The sequence below is a fragment of the Lonchura striata genome, chromosome 14 (assembly GCF_046129695.1).
Source record: "Lonchura striata isolate bLonStr1 chromosome 14, bLonStr1.mat, whole genome shotgun sequence".
NCBI lineage: Eukaryota > Metazoa > Chordata > Aves > Passeriformes > Estrildidae > Lonchura > Lonchura striata.
The window spans coordinates 7,079,359-7,097,790 of NC_134616.1; the positions used below are offsets into that span (position 1 = coordinate 7,079,359).

General features: G+C 46.7%; 2 protein-coding genes across 2 annotated transcripts in view; both read left to right on the plus strand.

Moving 5' to 3' along the window:
- PLS3 (plastin 3) overlaps nt 1-18,432 on the plus strand; it is a 763,062-nt gene that overhangs the window by 97,194 nt on the left and 647,436 nt on the right. The gene's annotated exons all lie outside the window — the stretch shown is intronic.
- GPC3 (glypican 3) overlaps nt 1-18,432 on the plus strand; it is a 139,279-nt gene that overhangs the window by 71,957 nt on the left and 48,890 nt on the right. Inside the window, exons 4-5 of the mRNA XM_021548345.3 lie at nt 11,719-11,852; nt 14,561-14,686. Coding sequence (XP_021404020.2) covers nt 11,719-11,852; nt 14,561-14,686 — 260 coding nt within the window. The remainder of the gene's footprint in view (nt 1-11,718; nt 11,853-14,560; nt 14,687-18,432) is intronic.

Consider the following 18,432-nt stretch of genomic DNA (forward strand, 5'->3'; position numbering starts at 1 on the left):
CCGAAGATTTTTATCCTTGCTTAGACCCGCAGCTTTGCAACACCAGAGTTGTGCTCACCAATATCCATCTCCCTGTGCTTTTTACGCTAAACCCTCTTTTGGCCTCATTATCCGTGACTGCGGTTCCCACTCAGGCCTCCGTCCGGGGTCATTCACCGGGCATCCTTCATCTTAACAGCGCTGAGTTTACTCCCAGTGACAGTAACCCCCGTGAGTGCTGCTGCCCTAAAACCAGAACTATCTCTCCCATTAGCAATGCTGATGAATGAGCCAAGAACAAACCAGAAAGTTGAAAGCGACCTTCTGCAAAGCAGGAATAGTGCCCAGAGCTGCCCGGGCGGAGCAGAGGTGTTTTGTTTTGCTGGGTTGCAGTGAGTGGTTTGCTTCATTTTGAATTCTCTGCCCGTGTGTGGTGCTGTGAATTATATCATTTTTGCATCTTACTGTAAAGTGGCTTTGAGGTACCGGGCATGAAAGATGCTAAATACGTTTTGCTGGGGAAAAAATTTCAACAAACAGTTGAGGCAGATTTTTTATCCATCTGCTGCAGCAGTGCACCCCTCATTGCTGGGTCCTCACTGCCCTATCAGGCTACTGCAAAAAGAACTGGTGGCTTTTTCCATCCCTACCTGTTGTGTTGCCCCACTAATGAGCCCCCGAGGGCACGGAGCTTGCTTTCAGTAGATGAAGTTTGCCTCTAACTGCATTATTCTTCCGAAGATTTGTTTAAGCAAGAGCAGGCTGGCTGCAGAAAGCTGTGCTGATAGCCTACAGCTACTTGGGCAGATTTACTTCTGTTTAAAAATAAAAAGAAAAGAAAAGAAAAGAAAAAGCAAGGCAGCTGTTGGCAAATGTTGCAATTCTTTATGCAGGTGTATCTTTCTGACCTATTCAATTTTCACACCCAATTCTCTTCCATGCTACTGGCAAAGGTTGAGACGATGCTCTGAACCAGTGACCTGGAGAGAACCAGCTGGAGAGCTGGGTGGTTACTGAGGATAACTTGGGGGTGACTGATGTGCTCTGAGTTATGTCTTTCTGAAGCTTATTAACTCCTGGATTGCACATATTGATCTGTATCACTGTACAAATAAACCCAGAGAGCAGAGTGTAAGTGTTTCTGGAGGTACCCAAGCGCCCGTGCTGGTGTCTCAGTCATCCATCCTCTGCCTCCTCCCCGAGGGATGGCCCAAGAGCCTTGGAGCAGAGGGCACTTGAGGGCAGTGGGGTTGTGGGAGGGGATGCTGGGGTGGTTCTGATGAGCAAAATGGGCTCAGTGCATGGGCTCAAAAGGGTTTGCCCAGCAGAGGCTAAAAAACATCCAGGAAGGTCATCTCTGAGCCTTGCTTCGTGCAATTCCCATTATTTGAAGCCAGAAGGAAATGTAATAACTCCCCACCTGTAGATTTTGGTGCAAAATGTTTGTCTTTTCCATGAGCTTGGGAAATGCCCAGCTTGCAGCTTGCAATGTGAGTGGATAAACAAAAATGCATTATGCATTTTTAGTCAATTTTTTTTTCTCTGTCTAATGATTCTCCCACCTCATTTTGAAATTGTTGTGTATCAGTGTATTGGAATTCACTTCTCATAATCAAATACTAGTCCTCTGTTTGATGCTGTTAATAAAGGTGTTGTGATAAAGTCAGATTAATTTAATTTCTGTCTGCAAAGGCCTATTGTTGAATGAGTCCCTTTAGTACGTTAATCAGACATACAGCATTGTAACAAGGTTAAAAGTGCACACCGATTTCCATTATAAAGATATTCTCAATCAGGCAGAAACTAATCTAATGTTGTAAGTCTTTCTGTAATTCAATTGTTCTAACCACAGTACATGTAAAAACAAGATGTCTTCCAACAAAGTCTCAAAAAAGCCCTGCAGATATGTATATCTTTATAGAAAAGAATGATTTACATTTTCAATAAGCCTTATTTGTCTTTGGGAAAAAATGTAATTCTTTTATTGAGCAAAAATCTAATGGGAGCCTTTTTGCCTTGTTTGCCATGTTTTGGGTATATTATCTCTGACCCTTAACTGGATTAAGTTAGGCCTGACTGTCAGGGAGAAAAAATTGCTATGGGTCTGGTAGCTTCAAAACAAAGAAAAAAAATCAACAGATGAAGTTTAAAAAAAAAGAAAGGAAAAAAGAACACAGGGCCCTCCCAAGCCTTTTGTTGGCCTTGAATGAATTAATTTTACCAGCAGCTAATCTCTGCTGCATGGAGATATTTTTACCATTTTCCCTTAATGATAATTATTATGTTTCTCTTTTAGACTTTCACTGGAGAGGTCCATGGCATGGCCACGGGGAAAGCCTCATGCCCCTCTTACCAGGAGCTGCATCTCGAGTGATGTTCTGAGCTTTGCTGGAAAACAAATGCCTGTAATTTTTCTGCTGAAGATATTCAGCAACTTAACTGCTGAAATGATTTTGGGAGTTTTGGTGGCTCCAGCCTTCTTGTTGTCTCAGCAGAGACTGCTGTTTGGAAAGAAAAAGGTGGATGGAGGGAGAAAATAGTTGCTGCTGGGGGGATTATTCCTATCTGAAGGTTAAAAAAAGTAGGGTGATGGTAAAGGGGTGGAGAGTGCCAAACTCTTTGGGGTAGGAAGGGCTTCCATTCACCATAGGAAGGGAGAAGGGCATTTTATAGCAAAAAGTACTTAGAGGTGTAAAAAACCTTTGGGATGGTTTCAATACAAGCATTTATTGAAATACAAACCTGAAAAGCTGTGTGTACCTGTGAGCATGGTCTGTGCAGGCTGCAAAACAAGCATTGCCTTTTACCTGCTTGTTTTGATATCACCAGTTACAGCAGATTTAGTGGTAAGCCCCATGTGCTCTATTTTAAATAAATATTACACTTGCTATTGGATTGCTGAAAGAGAGAGAACTAATTAAGGAGATGGGATATCATCTGTAAATTTTTCTTCCCTGAGATTTTATGAGCAGTAATTTGAAAAGAGCCATATTAAAGTCATTCAGGAACAAGTTAATGCTGCGTTTCTGAGAATATTGCCCTTCTACTCAAAGATTATATTAAAGAATAAACAGTGTACAGTAGCTAATTGCTAGCTGACACATTATAATGGCTTTATACTTCCAAAATTGAATTGGTCTGGTTTGGGGAAAAAAAAAAGGGGAAAAGTAATGCAGTAACTTTTTAATTATTTAACAAAGTATTTTTCAAAGAATAATTGAATCTGGGTTCATGGCTGCAGGGAGGAAGAGAGGCTGGTGGGTATTGACCACATTTGCAACCCAGCTGACACGGCTGCTGTTAAATACCCTGTTACAGGCTCTGACTCTGGCTTGTGTTCCAGACTGATGGCAGGTATCTGTTTTTCCTCTCTAAATTAGGCTGCTAGGAATTTATTTCTCTGGGATCGTTCCTTTCTGTAGTGCCGTAGGCACAAACACGGTGCAACATTAAAACCCACAGAAATCTGCCAAGGAAACCGATTAACCCATGGAAGGAAAATAACAAGCACGTGGTGATTGCCTGGAGCTGTCGTGCTGCCTGGCTTTGCCCAGTGAGGGTTTTTTTAAGATCTTGGTAAAAACTAGTGATCCCTCAAGCCAATTCCTTGTTTCCCAGTCTGTTGTGATGGGGTAGATTTAATTGCCTGCAATAGGAGAGTCTTCTAGAGACCCATAGTAGCAATTATGTGTTAGAGCATGCACAGAATGCCGTTGTATAATTAAACTGTATTTAGCATCCTTAGCCAAAGTGGGCTCTGCTACCTTGAGTACTATTTTTCTGTCAGGTTGGATGAATCAGTGTTAATGTTGAGATCAGCTGTTTGAATTTGGAGCATCTTCAGCTTCCTCGGGGAATCAGTCCCAGAGGCAGAGCAGCAGCCAGGAGTCCCCACCTCTGCTGTGCTGCCTCATCAGTCATGAAGCACGGTGGGAGCATGGGGCTCCACCAGGAGATGGACTCTGGCTGCTGCCACATTCTGCTCCTGAGCCTGGCTTTAGTCAGTCTAACATGTTCTGGTTTTCTCTGGACTTTGCTCCATCTTCCCTTTTGCTCTGCTGTAACCTTCCAGGCAAGGCTGACTCCTCCTTCCAAGAATAAAGTCTTAGTTTGGTTGTCTAAGAAATATCAGATTGTGTAGATCGAAGTTAAAACCATAATGGTGCATTAGTATGCTACAGGGCCCTGTTCCAGGAAATGTCTCCACATAGGAAAACTGCTTAAGTGTGTGCCAAAAATTAAGCAAATGCTTTTTTCTTGATTCTCCCAGTTGCTTGGCTGGGTTGGGTCTGAGCCCTGGCTGGGGCTACAGCTGCCTGCCCTGCGGTTTGCTGCTGAGGTCCAACCATCCAAACTGAAATACTAAATTCTGTGTTAAATATGGAATTAACAAAATGCTGGAGAGAAGGGCTGACTTGAGAAGTTGTGCCTTAATTATATGTCATGGATTGTAAAGACAGAAGGAACAACTGTGATCATTTAGTCTGACTTCCTCTCTACCTATAAATAACAATAAACAGGCTTTTGCTGAAACACAAAGCTGCTTTCTTTGGTGGATTAAACACTCCATGCTGGGGACGCCAGAGAGAAGAAACATCTTGTTTGCATTATTTTATGTAGGTTTGAAATTGCTTGACTCAAGCCGAGGTCGTGGCTCCTTGGAGAGAAAGGGCATCCTGTGCTGGGAGAAGCTGGGTCAGTGCAAGGGTTGGGACGTGGTGGGACACTGTGGAGGTGCCTTGTGTGCTGCAGCACTTGTGTGGTGCATTGGCCATCACATCCTCCTGGGGACAGGCTCCTACCAGGAGCAGTGATTGGAGCTGCTGGGGCTGTCTCTTTCCAACGTAAGGCATATGAACCCTGACACAGCACAGGGGTGTGCAGGTGGGAATCGTGCAGCTTCAGCAATTGCCACCAAGGATTAAAATGCATAAAAAGTTCCTTGTGCTCCCCTCTGCTCTGCTGAGCTGGTGCACCCTCACCCTTATGCAGGCCCTGGGGTAGAGGGATGGTATAACCACGCCGTGTGTCAGACCTGCCAGCTGCTGTGTCACCTCTGTCACATCAACACGTGGCTGTGTGTGGAGCACATCCTGCTCCTTGTCCTGAGAGCCAGTCACACCAGTCCTCTCTGGGCTCTGTGTTTCTGCCGTGACAATGACCCTCTGCAAAGTATTTTGTGAAGCTCTACATGAAGGATGGCAGTCGGGATTTAGAACTAGTTGATCTTTAAGGTACCTTCCAACCCAAACCATTCTAGGAAAAATGCAGCTATATTTACTTTGAAAAATGCCTCCTCAATGCCTCTGTAGTTCTGTAGCAGTTTGAAGGAGCTGGTCTCCAAACCAGGTGGTGATGGCCTTCAGCACAACCTGGTCTGGTGGCTGCAGGGGTCCCTGAGCATTTGTAGCCCATGTTTGCAGCGTGTGTTGGGCGTCACCGCAGGCACTGGTGTGACAGGCACTCTGTTATTTTAAGCATTAGTGTTTGTGTGCATTTTACACATTATAACGTTGCATTATTTAAGGGTGATGCATTATTAAACGTTCTCCTCGGCACAGAGAGTAGGTCACTTCCTCTGATTCCTCTCTCTGCATGAGTGAGTTAGGATGTTGTCTCTTATGTAATCCTTGCAGTCTGAATAATGGAGATCGTAATACTATAGAGCTGATTAATAACATTTAGTACTCCATTAATGAGGAATTTTGTTGGAGTGTTCACTGAAGACATCTGTGTTACCATACTCAGTTTGTTCTTTCTGCTCGAGTGCCTGGAACCAGAAGAACAATCATTACTTAGTTAATAATGATGTGCTTCCTAAGATAAAGGCTTGTAAATTCATTTTTATGCCCATAATCACGTTTTTCTGCTGTGAGAAGAGTGGGGGAGCTGGGAATTGTCTCCTTCCCATCTTCCTGACAAAATGTATCTAATGATTAGAAGCATATAATAAGAGTGTTTGTCCTAGCCAAATGTTTCTCCACTCCTGTTAATCAGCGTTCGTTTGAGAGCACGGTGCCGTTTGTGGAAGGCGATGCAATCACTGGGGCAGTGTGGCAGATTTAAATCAGTAATAAAAGCCCTGGGGAAATTAACAAGACAAAACATTAACCACAGACTAAACATTAACATATATTAGCATTTTTATTACACCTGTAGAAATGGTAAATGTGCTTGGTTACTACTATTAAAAAGTTTATGTTCTATCCCACATCATCGCAATGTATATTTTTGGTTTAAGCCCTTTAGAATTTAATTAAGCGGAATTCTGTAGCAGCACTTTGAGTAATAGACTTCAGGTTCACTTTTATGGTGACTTTGAAGATAAACGGGGCACAAATGCAATCTTTATAATGCTAATAAGACTTGTGATGTGTAGTGGAGCAGGTTGTTAAAAAGAACTGGGGAAGAAGCACCAATTCAAGCTGCTGCCTTACTGAGGCTTTCAGCCTCACTGGCCAGACTGGGTTCCATCACTGAAGGATGCTTGGGGTTTAGTGGGCATCAGTTGGTTCCTCCTCCACATGTCTGTGGTCTCTTGATGTTCTGTGCATACTGTAGCAAATCACCCTTTCAGAAGCCGTGTTCAAATCAATTATATTAGTTAATCTCTTTTCAGTTTAATGTGTGGCTTCTCCCAAAGGAAACTCACAAATAAGTATAAAATTACTTATGTGAGCTCCAGAGAGCAAAAGAGATTGTAGGAGGAAATCTTCAAAAACGAGGCCATCCCCTTGAGGGAAAAAAAAATACTGTGTCTTCCTGGAGAATGAATCTATAAGCAGAAGAATTCATAGAAAAGACAAATGGAAACTCCATGTAAAGTTTAAGCAAAGGTCAAATACAGCAAACTCTCCTTTAGAGCAGAGTGGAGCTCCTGGGCTGAATGAGAAGTGGCAGCAGCAGGTATCTAGCAGTGTCTAATGCAATCCCTTCTTGTCCAAGGAGAAGCTGATTAGGTACTTTTTTTGTCTTTTTTTTCTTTCTTTTATATCATCCAAAAAATTACCTTTAAAGTGTTCTTACTCTTAAAAGCAAAGCTCAGATTGGCACTGAGGATCCCATTGTGCTGCTTTCCAATCCTTTCACCCCTGGATTTCCTTGCTGATGTGCAAGATAAGATATTTTTGCCTCATGTGGCCACTCTCCCTTGTGCCTTGGCAGCAGAGCAGGTTCAGCAGGAGCCTCAGTTGTGGCAGGCACATTCTTCTCTCTCAGGATTTTTAATAGAGGAGCACAGAGAGAAGAAAGAGAAAATTTCTCATTCTGCTCCTTGTTTTTCCCATGTGGAATGTATTCAGAGAATTGTTTACCTAGGGTGATTGCTTGATTGGATTCTGGTGAGGATTGTTTGAGCTTGATGGCCAATCCAATCACCTGTAGCTGGACTCTGGAGAGAGGGTCACGAGTTGTTAGGGAGTTAGATATGGTAGTTAGAAAAGTAGGTAGGTAGTTTTAGTATCTCCTTTAAATAGTATATTAATGTATTATAGTGCAGTTATAATAAAGAAATCATTCAGCCTTCTGAACTGGAGTTCATCAGCATTTCTTCTCACCAGGTTCACCTGCATTTCCAATACTCAGTGGTGTCAGGAATGCCATCCTGCCATAGCCAGGCTGGAGGTGCCCCCCAGCACAGGGGCTGTGATGCTTTACCCAGAACCTGTCCTGTGGTCACTATTTCTTTGATAACTAACCCCACTCATCCCAGTTTCCGTGGGCTGGCAGGTACCCACGTGGATCACGCTGTGCTTTACACCCATGCATCAGCTCAGCTGGAAGCAGCCGTGGTGAATCTGGTCCCTGCAGTCCTCAGGCACCTCTTATCTTAAATTAATGTGGAAGCATTAAAGTGGGCTGATAGTGTACTCCGTTAGCCTTGTGGCTGTGCTCCTCTCAAGTCAGTGTTCCCTCTAAAGCTGAGCCTTTACAGGCGTGCAGCCCCCTCAGGTGCTGGGAGCCAGCTGTTTCCACATCTGCCCAGCCGGGTGCAGCCCCTCAGGTGGCTGCAGAAGGAGCTGGAGCAGGGGCTGCTGGTCCCTTCAGAAGGCAAAGTGTTCCCCTCGTGGCCTGGGTCACACTCGCAAGGAGGAGGCTAATTAAATCGGGTAATTAGTGAGTGTGTTAATGAGCTGGGGCAGGTTAATTTTGCTTGGGCTGTTACAGTGTTGGGGGCTTTGGGGGTTTGTAAAAGCTCAGGGCTTTGGGAAGGTTTTCTTGCCTGGTGTCCCCTTGCAGCAATTTTTCAGTGGCCTGTCAGATTGTTTTAAAAGCAAAGTCCAACTCCTGTTACCTAAAAAACACTCTGTCATTTGATTTACTTAGTCCTTTTTTTTGTGGCTTAATGTGTCAAACGTCAGCCCATTCTGAATTAAGGCACAGCTCTTGCACTGACTATACTTAAGATAAGGGCTGGTGTATATTTATGATCTTCCTGGTAGAGTGGGGAGCCTGAAGAGTGAGAAGAGCCGGTGGTTCTGTTCTGTCAATATGCTTTGAATTTCACGTTCATATCTGTGTGTTGGGAGGAAATCACATATTAAACACTGTTGCTTGATACAAATTTGGCAATTGGATTAGAGATGCTCCCTTCCTTTTGATCTCCTTCTTGCAGACATACCACAGTGCTGGGGAGTTGATTGTCCTTGCTCCTGCCAGAGCAAGCAATACCTGGAGAGCTGAATCATCAGACTTGCTTCTCCTCAAGGTCTGAGCTTGTATCAGTCCCTCTCTGACTGCAATACAGTGGCATTTTTCTTTCCTTTTTGGAGCCTGCTTTAGAATGGCAATGGTTAGGAAGAGACTGGTAAACTTTGTTTGTGTGTTCCTGAGCCTGCAGTGTGGACTCAAAAAGAGGGAAAGACTGAAACAGGATTTCTGAGCTGTTGTCCTAGGACAGCTTGTGGCCCAGCAGACTTTGGCAGATGGTTTGTGAAATCCTTCCCTCCCCCAAAAAGCATACACGATGCTGCCCCTGCAAATGAGCAGGCAATCTGTTACTTCTACTTCCGCTCACTTTATTTTAAAGTTCAAATCTCAGCCACGTTTTTGTTTGACTAAAGGGTGACAGCTATTTCACTGTGACTTCACAAGATGGGCTCCAGGGTTGGGCTTTTTTCCTGAAAAGGTTAATTAGTGCTGGAATAAATGAGTAAAAACTTGGTGGACCATTTGAACAGTGCATCCTTCTATCTGTAAAGTTTTCATCTGCTGTCCCATGTCACAGCTAACACAATCCTGTTGGTGGTTTCATCCCACACAGGAGGGATGGCTGGACTTGGTGATCAGTGATTTGACTTGATGATCAGCCACTGAACTCGATGATTGTAGAGGTCTTTTCCAGGCTCATTCATTTGATGAATCCTGGTACCTTGGTACCCAGATGCTGTGTGGGGCTGTGAAGATGCAGCTGAGCCACAGCTCCTGAGCAGGACTTGGGAGCAGAGAGGCTGAGCTCCTTCCAGTGCTGGGTGGGAGGTGAAGCATCCCCACTTTGCCGGGTCCCTTTGCTGTTTGAAGCAGCTCTCGGGTGCTGCCATTGTTGACGCTGTCACTCTGACCCTCCCATTCAGTGCCTCTCTGCATCCTTGGGAGAAAGCCTTGATCCTGGACTTGCTCTTCTCTCAGGGTTTGGTAGGTTTTCCAGCTGAAAACTGGGCTTTGGAAAGAGATTGGGAGGATTTTCACAGAGCTAGGGATAATCAAAGGAGTCATCACAAACAGCAGCTTAAAATATCCGACCTCTTCCCACTTCTCCACTTTTCGTGTCCACTGAGGGTGTGGGTGCAGTGATCCTGCTGTGTGGCACAGTTTCCTCTAGACCCACTGTCCTGGAGCTTTTGTGTATCTTGAGTTTCCCTGGAGGAGGTTTCATGGCAGGTCTCATCTCTGACTTGGGCAGAGGAAAAGCCCACAGAGACCCCCTGAGCATCCTGACACAGTCCCTTTGCAGGGACAGTGGCACCAGCCAGTATAGAGAGGGCGTGGGACATCCAGACTCATTCCACAGTGGGGGGTTCTCAGATCCTAAATGCCCTTCTTCAGGCCTCCTGCTGTCCTGTGATTTCCTCCTATTCCTGTCTGCTTGCATCAGGGGACTACGTGTAAACGTTATGAGAAGGAGGAGTGCTAACAGAAAGCCCAAAATGTGATCCATTTTCTGAATCCTTTTCTCCCTCTGTTTTTGAAGCCTGCCAAGTGATTTAGAGAGGGCAGTAGGGCTGATACATTCTTATGCAAAACTTGGTTTTGGCAAGGCAGAGAGGAAGCTCAGCCAAGGGAGGACAGAAGAGGAAAAACCAGGTAAGATGCTGCAGAAACTGCTCCCCTGGCAGCTGCAGGAGGAACTGCTTTGGCAGAGGAAACTGCAGGTGCAGAAGGACTGGTGGCAGCATCTCTTCCCACCCTGATGTGAACAGAAACTGCAGTGCCCAGCTCCCAGGAGGTTTCTGTTTTACTCTTTGTTGTATGGCAGTCTGAGCAAACAAACTCTTCTGCTCTTGATAATGAAAGAGGTGACATTACTAATTTATTTTCCCACCCAAATGTAGGATGTAATAGAACAGAATTAATCTCTTCTCTTTACACATCAGATGCTTGTAGCTTTGGGTGGCAGGTATGCTTTTAACCTCTGGTGTGCAGCTTACTGGGATTGCCTTGATTTGATGTGGTGTAGAGATAAATTAGGTGCTGCAAGGAATGGGCATTTTTTTATGGGTGAGAGGTTGGTCCCAAGCCTGAATGTGGGTGGTGTGATGAGGCTCAGAGAAAGTGAGGATGGTGTTAACTGTGGTGCCTTCGTGGTCCCAGCAATCAGCAAAGCTCCTTTCACCAGCCAGCATGGATGAGTCCTGCAGGAGCAGCACAGGGTGGATCAAAAGGAGACTTTGACAGTGGCAGCGGTGCCGTAGGGGACAGATATGCCTTGTTAGTGTCCCAGAGAAGGAAATGGTGGCAAACCCACCCACAGCAGGGACTGCAGCAGTGGCCACTGCTGGATGAGTCTCAGGACAGTGGCCATGCGAGGGAGCTTGAATGAGGCGCTTTGGATTCCTTCCCTTGCTGCTGCAGGCAGTTCCCAAATCATCTGTATGCTAATGAGCTAATTTGTGCCATTAGCAGAGCCCTGTTAATCAGGGCCTCCCACAATATGACTAGGCTGTGGCCCCAGTGCTTGCTGTATTTTAGGCCCTGGGTTTTTTAATTAGTAGTGATGTGTATGATGCTCATCCCTGGGTATCTGCAGTGCAGTCTGTGCAGATGCTGAGCTACCTCAAGATACAGAACCAGGGTCTTGGGATTTTCCTTCGGAGGTGAGGTGTTTCCTAAAAGTCTGACTAGAGAGCTAGAGTGCAGAATCTTGAGATGCTGCGGTGTTCAGGAAGGAAGGAGCAGGGAACATCACAGGCCCCCTCTTGCCAGTTTAAATTTAAGGAAGATTTGACATAGGAAGATTTGCCTGTCACAGCTGCAGCTCAGGGGTTTTGATAGCCACAGTGGCTCTTCAATGCCCTGACATTTTGCCTGAAGCTTCCTGCATTCCTTCCCAGGGGGTGGGTATTCGTACAGAAGCCAGGTTGTAACCTTTAGGACAGAGTTTTGCTTTCAGGTGCTTGCTGAGCTATGAGCAGGATGGGGATGACAGGATGATAGCAGCTCATGTGCAGGTGCCAGTGTGCATCTCAGCTGTTTCCCTGCAGTCCCAGCACTTCCTCACACTGCCGTGTTTGTGTTTTCCAGATCAGCCGCTTATGTGGCCACGCTCAGCAGAGGCAGATTCGATCAGCTAATTATCCAGAAGACCTTTTCATTGACAAGAAAGTCCTGAAAGTGACTCACGTTGAGCAAGAAGAAACTTTGTCAAGCAGGAGGAGGTGAGAATGCTCAGGCTGAGTGTGGTGCCTGCTGGATGGGCTGCAGGAGCAGCCACCATATGGAATGGCCCTGTGGAAGCAGATGGAAAAGCTCCTTATTTCCCTTACCCATAAATCTGGCTCTGAGCATCAGAGCTGCTCTTTGGTGGGCTCTGAAGTGCAATGAGGCGTCCACATGGGTTTTCTCACCTAATGCACCCAGGTTAATATGCCAAATGCCTTGTCTGGGTTTTTTGGTCACTGCTGTAGTGTCTGAAATACTCACAGGTGTAGTTATAGATAGAAATGGTCACTCCAGATTGAACTGTCACGTGTTACGCTGTGTGTAGGTAAGGAGAATGTCTTTCATGTTTTTTGTGTAGTGTTTTATGGTAGTTCAGAGATGTTAACAGCCTTTTACTGAATATTTTCAAAGGAAGCAGATGCCTCCACTGCTGGCACCGCACCCTGTGCTTCCTTCCCCATGTAAGTAGAAGCTGTAATTAAGTGGGCTCACTCTGATGTGTCGAGCAGCATCTCCCCTCTGGATCTGAGAACACACCCAGGAATACACAGTGCCTTTACTTCTGTCTTGAAAAAAAAGAAAAATCCCCGTGGAAGAGAAACAAGCAAGCTTGGCAATTTTTGAAACTGGTGCTAGACTGAGTTGGGTGGATTTCTCTCTGAAGAGTAACAGGGCCACATTCTTGATATGGTTCCCATGAGATACAGCACCAGGGCTTGCATTCCTCTGTTGTCTCAACACGTCGGAGGTTACACAGCCCAGACTCTGACAGAGATGTCCTTTGAAGACTCTGAAGACTAATGAAATCTGCTGAGATGAATTACATGGGTTCATACCTGCAGATATGGCAGAGTTCCTCCCTGCCCTGCAGGGAACTCTGCTCCCCAGGAAAGTTTCCTTCTGCTTGTTCTCCCCAGCTCTGCTGGGGCTTGTGGAAGAGGAGCAAGGCAGTGCCTAGAATGTGAGGAGCTGAGTGCCATGAGCAGTGAGGCTTCTGCTTTATGGGGTTTGCCATAACTGATGATCCAGGTCTCACCTCATTTTGACTTTCCAAGTGGTGTTGGTTGGACCTCCGCCCCACTGTTAGTGCAGGAGATGGATGTGGGAGGTGGTTCACGCAGGAGGCGACTGCCTGAAGCATCCCTGGGATTGATGCAGGGGCTGTGGGCTGAATTCCCACCCTTTGGAGGGGCTTTGACCCATCAGACAAACCCTTGTTGATTTGCAGGGGCGGTGCAGACGGGTCGGTGCGTGCGATGCCCGGGCGGGATGCGCTGGTGGGCACAGGCAGGACCCCCCTTGCTCCCCGGGCTGTCCCTGCGGGCTGTGCCGGCCCCAGCAGGGCAGGAACAGCGAAAACTCAGCGAAAAGGCAGCGCAGAGCACAGCCTTCCTTCTCTTTGTGTCGCCTGCCCCCAGCTGGCTGTCGCGGGTCTGGCTGGAGAGGGAAGCCCACGGGATCCCAGAGCAAGGAGGATGGAGGGAGCTGGACACCCCCCTGCACCCCAAAGTGCCTCAGGCTGCAGGGCAGCTCCCCACAGCGGGCAGGGCACGGACAGACCCCGGTACAGCACCCGGGGGGTGCCCCGAGAGTGCTTCAGGCGCTGATTCCTCATCATTCATCCCAGGGAGCAAGGAGGCTGAGCAATGCCCCCTTGCCAAAGGGGGAAATGTGCTGAAACCGAGCAAGATGACTGTGAGGCCAAGTCTTACTTCCTCCAGGCCCTGATATTCCTGTTGTCTTACTTTTGGTGCTATTTATTGAATTAAATCTGCTATTATTCTCTGGTGACAGCTGCTGAGTGTCCCTGAGGGATCAGACCTAGGCTGGGGGGATGTCACATCCCACTCCAGAGCCTCTGTCACCTCTCTGGAAACATCAGAGATCCCACGGTCAGCCTGTATTCTGGCCCTCTGGACCACTGCTGCAGGTGGCCAGCTGGAGATCCTTGTTGCTGGGAAGGGAAGGCACAGGGTTGGGGTGCAGCCTGATTCACATCTCCTCTGTGTGGTGCAAGCTCTGCTCCTGCAGCTCCTCCTGCCTTCGTGCAACACAGCCATTTTGATGAGTGTAACCTGCCCCTTTGAATGCAGACTGTGACCCCATGGCCAAGCCAGTGCATCCCTTGAAATTGTGTCCTTTTGATGCTGCAGCATGAAACTCAGCCTTAGCCATGTGTACAGATCTGTGCTGAGAGTGTCAGCTCTGGTCCACCACCAAAAATGCCACCTGACCCTGCAGCAATGCTGGATGGCCACTGTCAGCCAGAAGAAACCCCTGGAGGGCCTCTGCTGCCTTCTGCAAGCAGAGGGGACACTAAAGACTGTGCCCTTGCTGCTCAGATGTACCCCATGGATGTGTGGCCTGAGCCAGTGGCACCTTTCCTTAGGTGCTCTGAAAGTGCAGAGACTGTGTCTGACTTTTGCCTGGTGCAAAGTTGGGCTGAGGTTCTGCTGCCTCCTCATCCCTCCGATCACCAGCAGTTTTCATCTGGGAAACATGGGTTCAGCCTTTGACTAAATAACATCAAGGTAAAACACAAAAAGCTGCTTTGGTTTGGAAATAAAACTGATGCTTTGTGGTTTGTTTGCACCTAGCTGCTTTAATGTTGTGTTTGTGTGTCTACCTTCACTGGTTAAAATGCACCAACCTCATCTTCTCTTCTTCTTTTGACTGAGCACCCTTTTCTCTCCTTTTCTTCCAGGGAACTGATTGCAAAGCTGAAGTCCCACAGCAGTTTTTACAGCAGCTTGCCAGAGTACATCTGCAACCACAGCTCTGCTGTTCACAATGACACCCTTTGCTGGAATGGACAGGAAGTCGTGGAGAGGTGAATCACATCTCCCTTGCCCTCCTTCTCCTCCATCCTGCTTAGCTTTTGTTAACCAGGCACAGGAGCAGTCTGACCAGGGCGTGCCTCACTCCTTAGGGTCCCGTGCAGAGCAGGTGTCCAGCTGTGCTGCAGCTCAGATGGATGTGTGAGGTCTGCACAGACACAAGTGGTTGTGTGCTGCCCTCCACTGAGTTTTCTGCATAGTGAAAACTCTGCATCCATGATGGGATTTGATCAGGGTGGGACAGAGCCAGGAGAGCAGCAGCAGTTGGACACAGCTCCCATGGGAGAGTGCACCACACTCCTCTGGAGCAGCAGCAAGGGTGTTGTCCTCATGCACTGGGGATGTCTTGGTGCCCTGGTGGCAGGACAGCCTGGTTGGCATCCCCCGCCCCACCCAGGGAGGGTCAAGGAACACTTCCTTGTTGAATTTCTCCTTGCTGTGGCTGTCAGCTGGAGGAGGTGAGAAGCACTGAACTCTGGTGGTGCCTCTGCTGCCCTCTGACCACCTTCCCCCACCGAGTCCTGGCCGTCCTCTCTGGATGGAGCCATTCCCACCAAGGTCCAGCCCGTGCTGTGGCTGCTTTGCCCTGCCCCACTCGCCATTTCAGAGGAGACACTGATGGTTGTTAACAGAGGCAGGCACATGCAGGATTCACACCATAAAGAGGAAGGAAGTGTTAATAGAAATGGAGATTTTTCTTGCAAAAAATGCCCCTTGGGAACGTTAAATAACGTGGAAATAGAACTTGGAAATGTTTTTTGTAATTATACATAAATCTGCTCTAATCACCCTACTTTGCAAAGCATCCTTTGCTGTTAAGTAGTTTGCATAAGGGAAGAAATAGAAATAAAATCAGGAAGTGATGAAATGTTGAGATATTAATTATGACTTCTTGATCAGTAACTTCAAGTGGTAATTAGCCTGTACTTGCAATACTGACCTGAAACGCTGAATAGACCAAAATAGCATCAAACTCTATTAAAAAAAAAAAAAAAAAAAGACTCAACATCTAAGATCACATGCTTAGTAAAATGTACACGTTGCCTAAGGAAAAATGTGTCCTCTATTGGTACTTATTTCTGAAAAATCTTGAGTTTCCATGACTGAGACAATGAGTTGGAAAGAAAAAGATTATTTCAATATTATCTCACTGATTGTTAATTACAACTTCTAAAGCAGGGCTATAAACACTGCAGCTCTGGAGGGGGGGAGCTGGGGTGAGGTCTTGGCTTAGAACAATTCACTGAGGTCACAGCCAGTGCCTTGTTCTGGGTCCTGCTGATGTCACAGCTGAGTGAAGTGTGGCAGTGGGAGGGTGTTGAGTCCAGATCCTCCTGCAAATGTAAGTTCAGAGCTTTTTGTAGATCCAACATGACTTCAGGTGAGAGATGGCCTTCAGCTTTCTGCTGAGCATACCAGGGGACTGTTGTGGGCACAATGTGGCACCTCATGAGGTGCCATGGCATGCAGGGGGGTGTGGCAGGGAGGGGATAAAGTCTGTGTGCATGAAGAGGGTACCAAGATTTCAGCCCCTGGCTGTTGACTTAAGGAATAAATCCTCGCTGCACCTGAAGAGCCTGTGCCTTTCCACTTCTCTCCTTGCCCACTTCGATCTGTTGCACCACCTCTGCCAGCTCCTATGAAATATTAGTGACAGTTCCCTTACAAATATTAGAGATTTTTGCTGTGAGCAGGGAGACCTCAGCTAAATAAAGCTGAGCTAAGATAATGGTCAAGGGCACTCTTCTCCCAGGACCCACTTGCAGAATGTTTCAAATAGAAGCAAAGATGTAGTTAAATGTAGTTAAAATGATCTCTACACTGGCTGCTTCATGTGCTTCCACTTTCCAGCTTGGCATCTCCTTCAGAGTGTCTGGGAGGATTCCTGAAAATCAGGAGCATGTAAGGTAACAGTGCTCGAGTGCCCCAAGCTGCCAGTTCCTTTATTTCAGTGTTTTCCCCAAGAGGGAGCCAAGCAGCTGTTCATGGTGTAGCAGCTCTTACCCAAGCTATTCTGAGAATGTGTGTTATGTACTGGAGAAATTCTGTTCTCCTGCTGGACTGGTGTGTGTCTGTTGGTGATCAGACTCCATCTTGCCACTTTTTGCAAGGAATTTGGTGTAGTTTGAATACTTAGTATTAATTTCAGAGTGCTGTCCTGGTGCTTGTCCCACATATGTGGTGGCTGCCAGGAAAATGGATGGAGGAGACATGGTGGGATGGTCCTGTGGCTGGAGTGGTGGCATGGAAGGGTACAGGCTCTTTGCAAGGACAAGCAGGGGAGGCAAGGATGGAGTGTCTATGTCAGTGACCAGCTGGAGTGCCTGGGGTTCCACCTTGGTGTGGATGAGAAGCTGACCAAGAGCTTTGGGGTCAAGATAAAGAGAGGGCAGAGAGGTGGTGTTATAGTCTAGCTCTGCTTCAGGCCTCCCAGCCTGGAATATTGGGTGGATGAGACCCTTTATAGACAGACAGGAGCAGACTCATGCTCACAAGCCCTGGCCCTCGAGTCACTTTAACTGCTCTCTCTTGGAGGGACAACACAGCAGGGCACAAGCAATCCCTGGGTTCCTGGATAAACTAGAAAGCTCCTGCTGAATCTGCTGGTCAGATGAAGACCAGGGCAGGGTGGTGGTTGGCTGGATTCTATGCTTCCATGTGTTCCCATGTCTGGTGCTGCGTGGGCAGTGGATAAAGCTGTTTGACCCTTGTTGGGTCTGTAAGGTCAGTGTGAGCATCTGTATGAGCATGTCCAGGATTTGATTGTGTTCTTGTAGGGATTGTGGCTGTTTACCCCCTGCATTTCTAATGTAGTACCTGAGTGTTCATTAAGTTAGAATAGAGCCCTACTGATTTAACCATTTCCAGACCTCCCTGTCATGACAAAATCTGTTAGTTATTCTAAGCCTTTTTCCTATAACATGTTAAATCCAGCCTGGAATAGAAACTTCACAGCCCTTGCCAGTGCACCTAAGGACTTGATAATACCAGCAGTGTGTGTCCTGTTATTTGATGCAGTCTTTTCTGCACTCTGCAGTCCTCCTCCTGTGGTTTTTCTGGCTTGGTATTTACTCTGTCCTGTTGATCCCAGTGCTTTGTTACCCACAGGCAGTGAGAGAATGAAAGTTTCTCTCCTCCCCATGGACTGGATGTGCTCAATGTACTTCCACTGGGTCTCACTTCCCAGTTTGAGCCTTGAACCATCCTCTGTTTCCTCCTTGCCCTTAAGCCCCTCTCAGTTTGGGGCTCCAGTGTATTGCAGCAGGCTGGAATATTTTATCCTGTTTTTAATCCCTCAGGTTTTTCTTAACTGAATCTTACTTTGTGGTCATTTGCTTCTCCACATTGGACCATGTAATGGGAAGAATTCATCCTCCTTCCCAAGTTTTGATCTGTGATCAATAGTTTGATTGTCATCTCTATTGTGGATTTAGGGACATGGTGCCTCGAAATGACTGCTTGCAAACAGTGGTAACCACACAAGAAAGGTTGATTTTTCTGTAATGCAGAGCAGTGCCTTGTGTCTTTTGCTGTGCTTTTGTGTGGTTGAAGAACATAAGCTGAAGTGGGAAGAAAAAATAAAAGGCAACACATTCCTGCTTTTCACACTTTCCAGAGTGTGTAAAAACACACTGTGCTTTTATGGGATGCCACAAAGGTTTGTAGCAAAAGCCACAAGTGGCGCTTTTCACCACTTGCAAAGAGCTTGTTGAGGGTCACAGTGCTTGGTGTTTGTGGT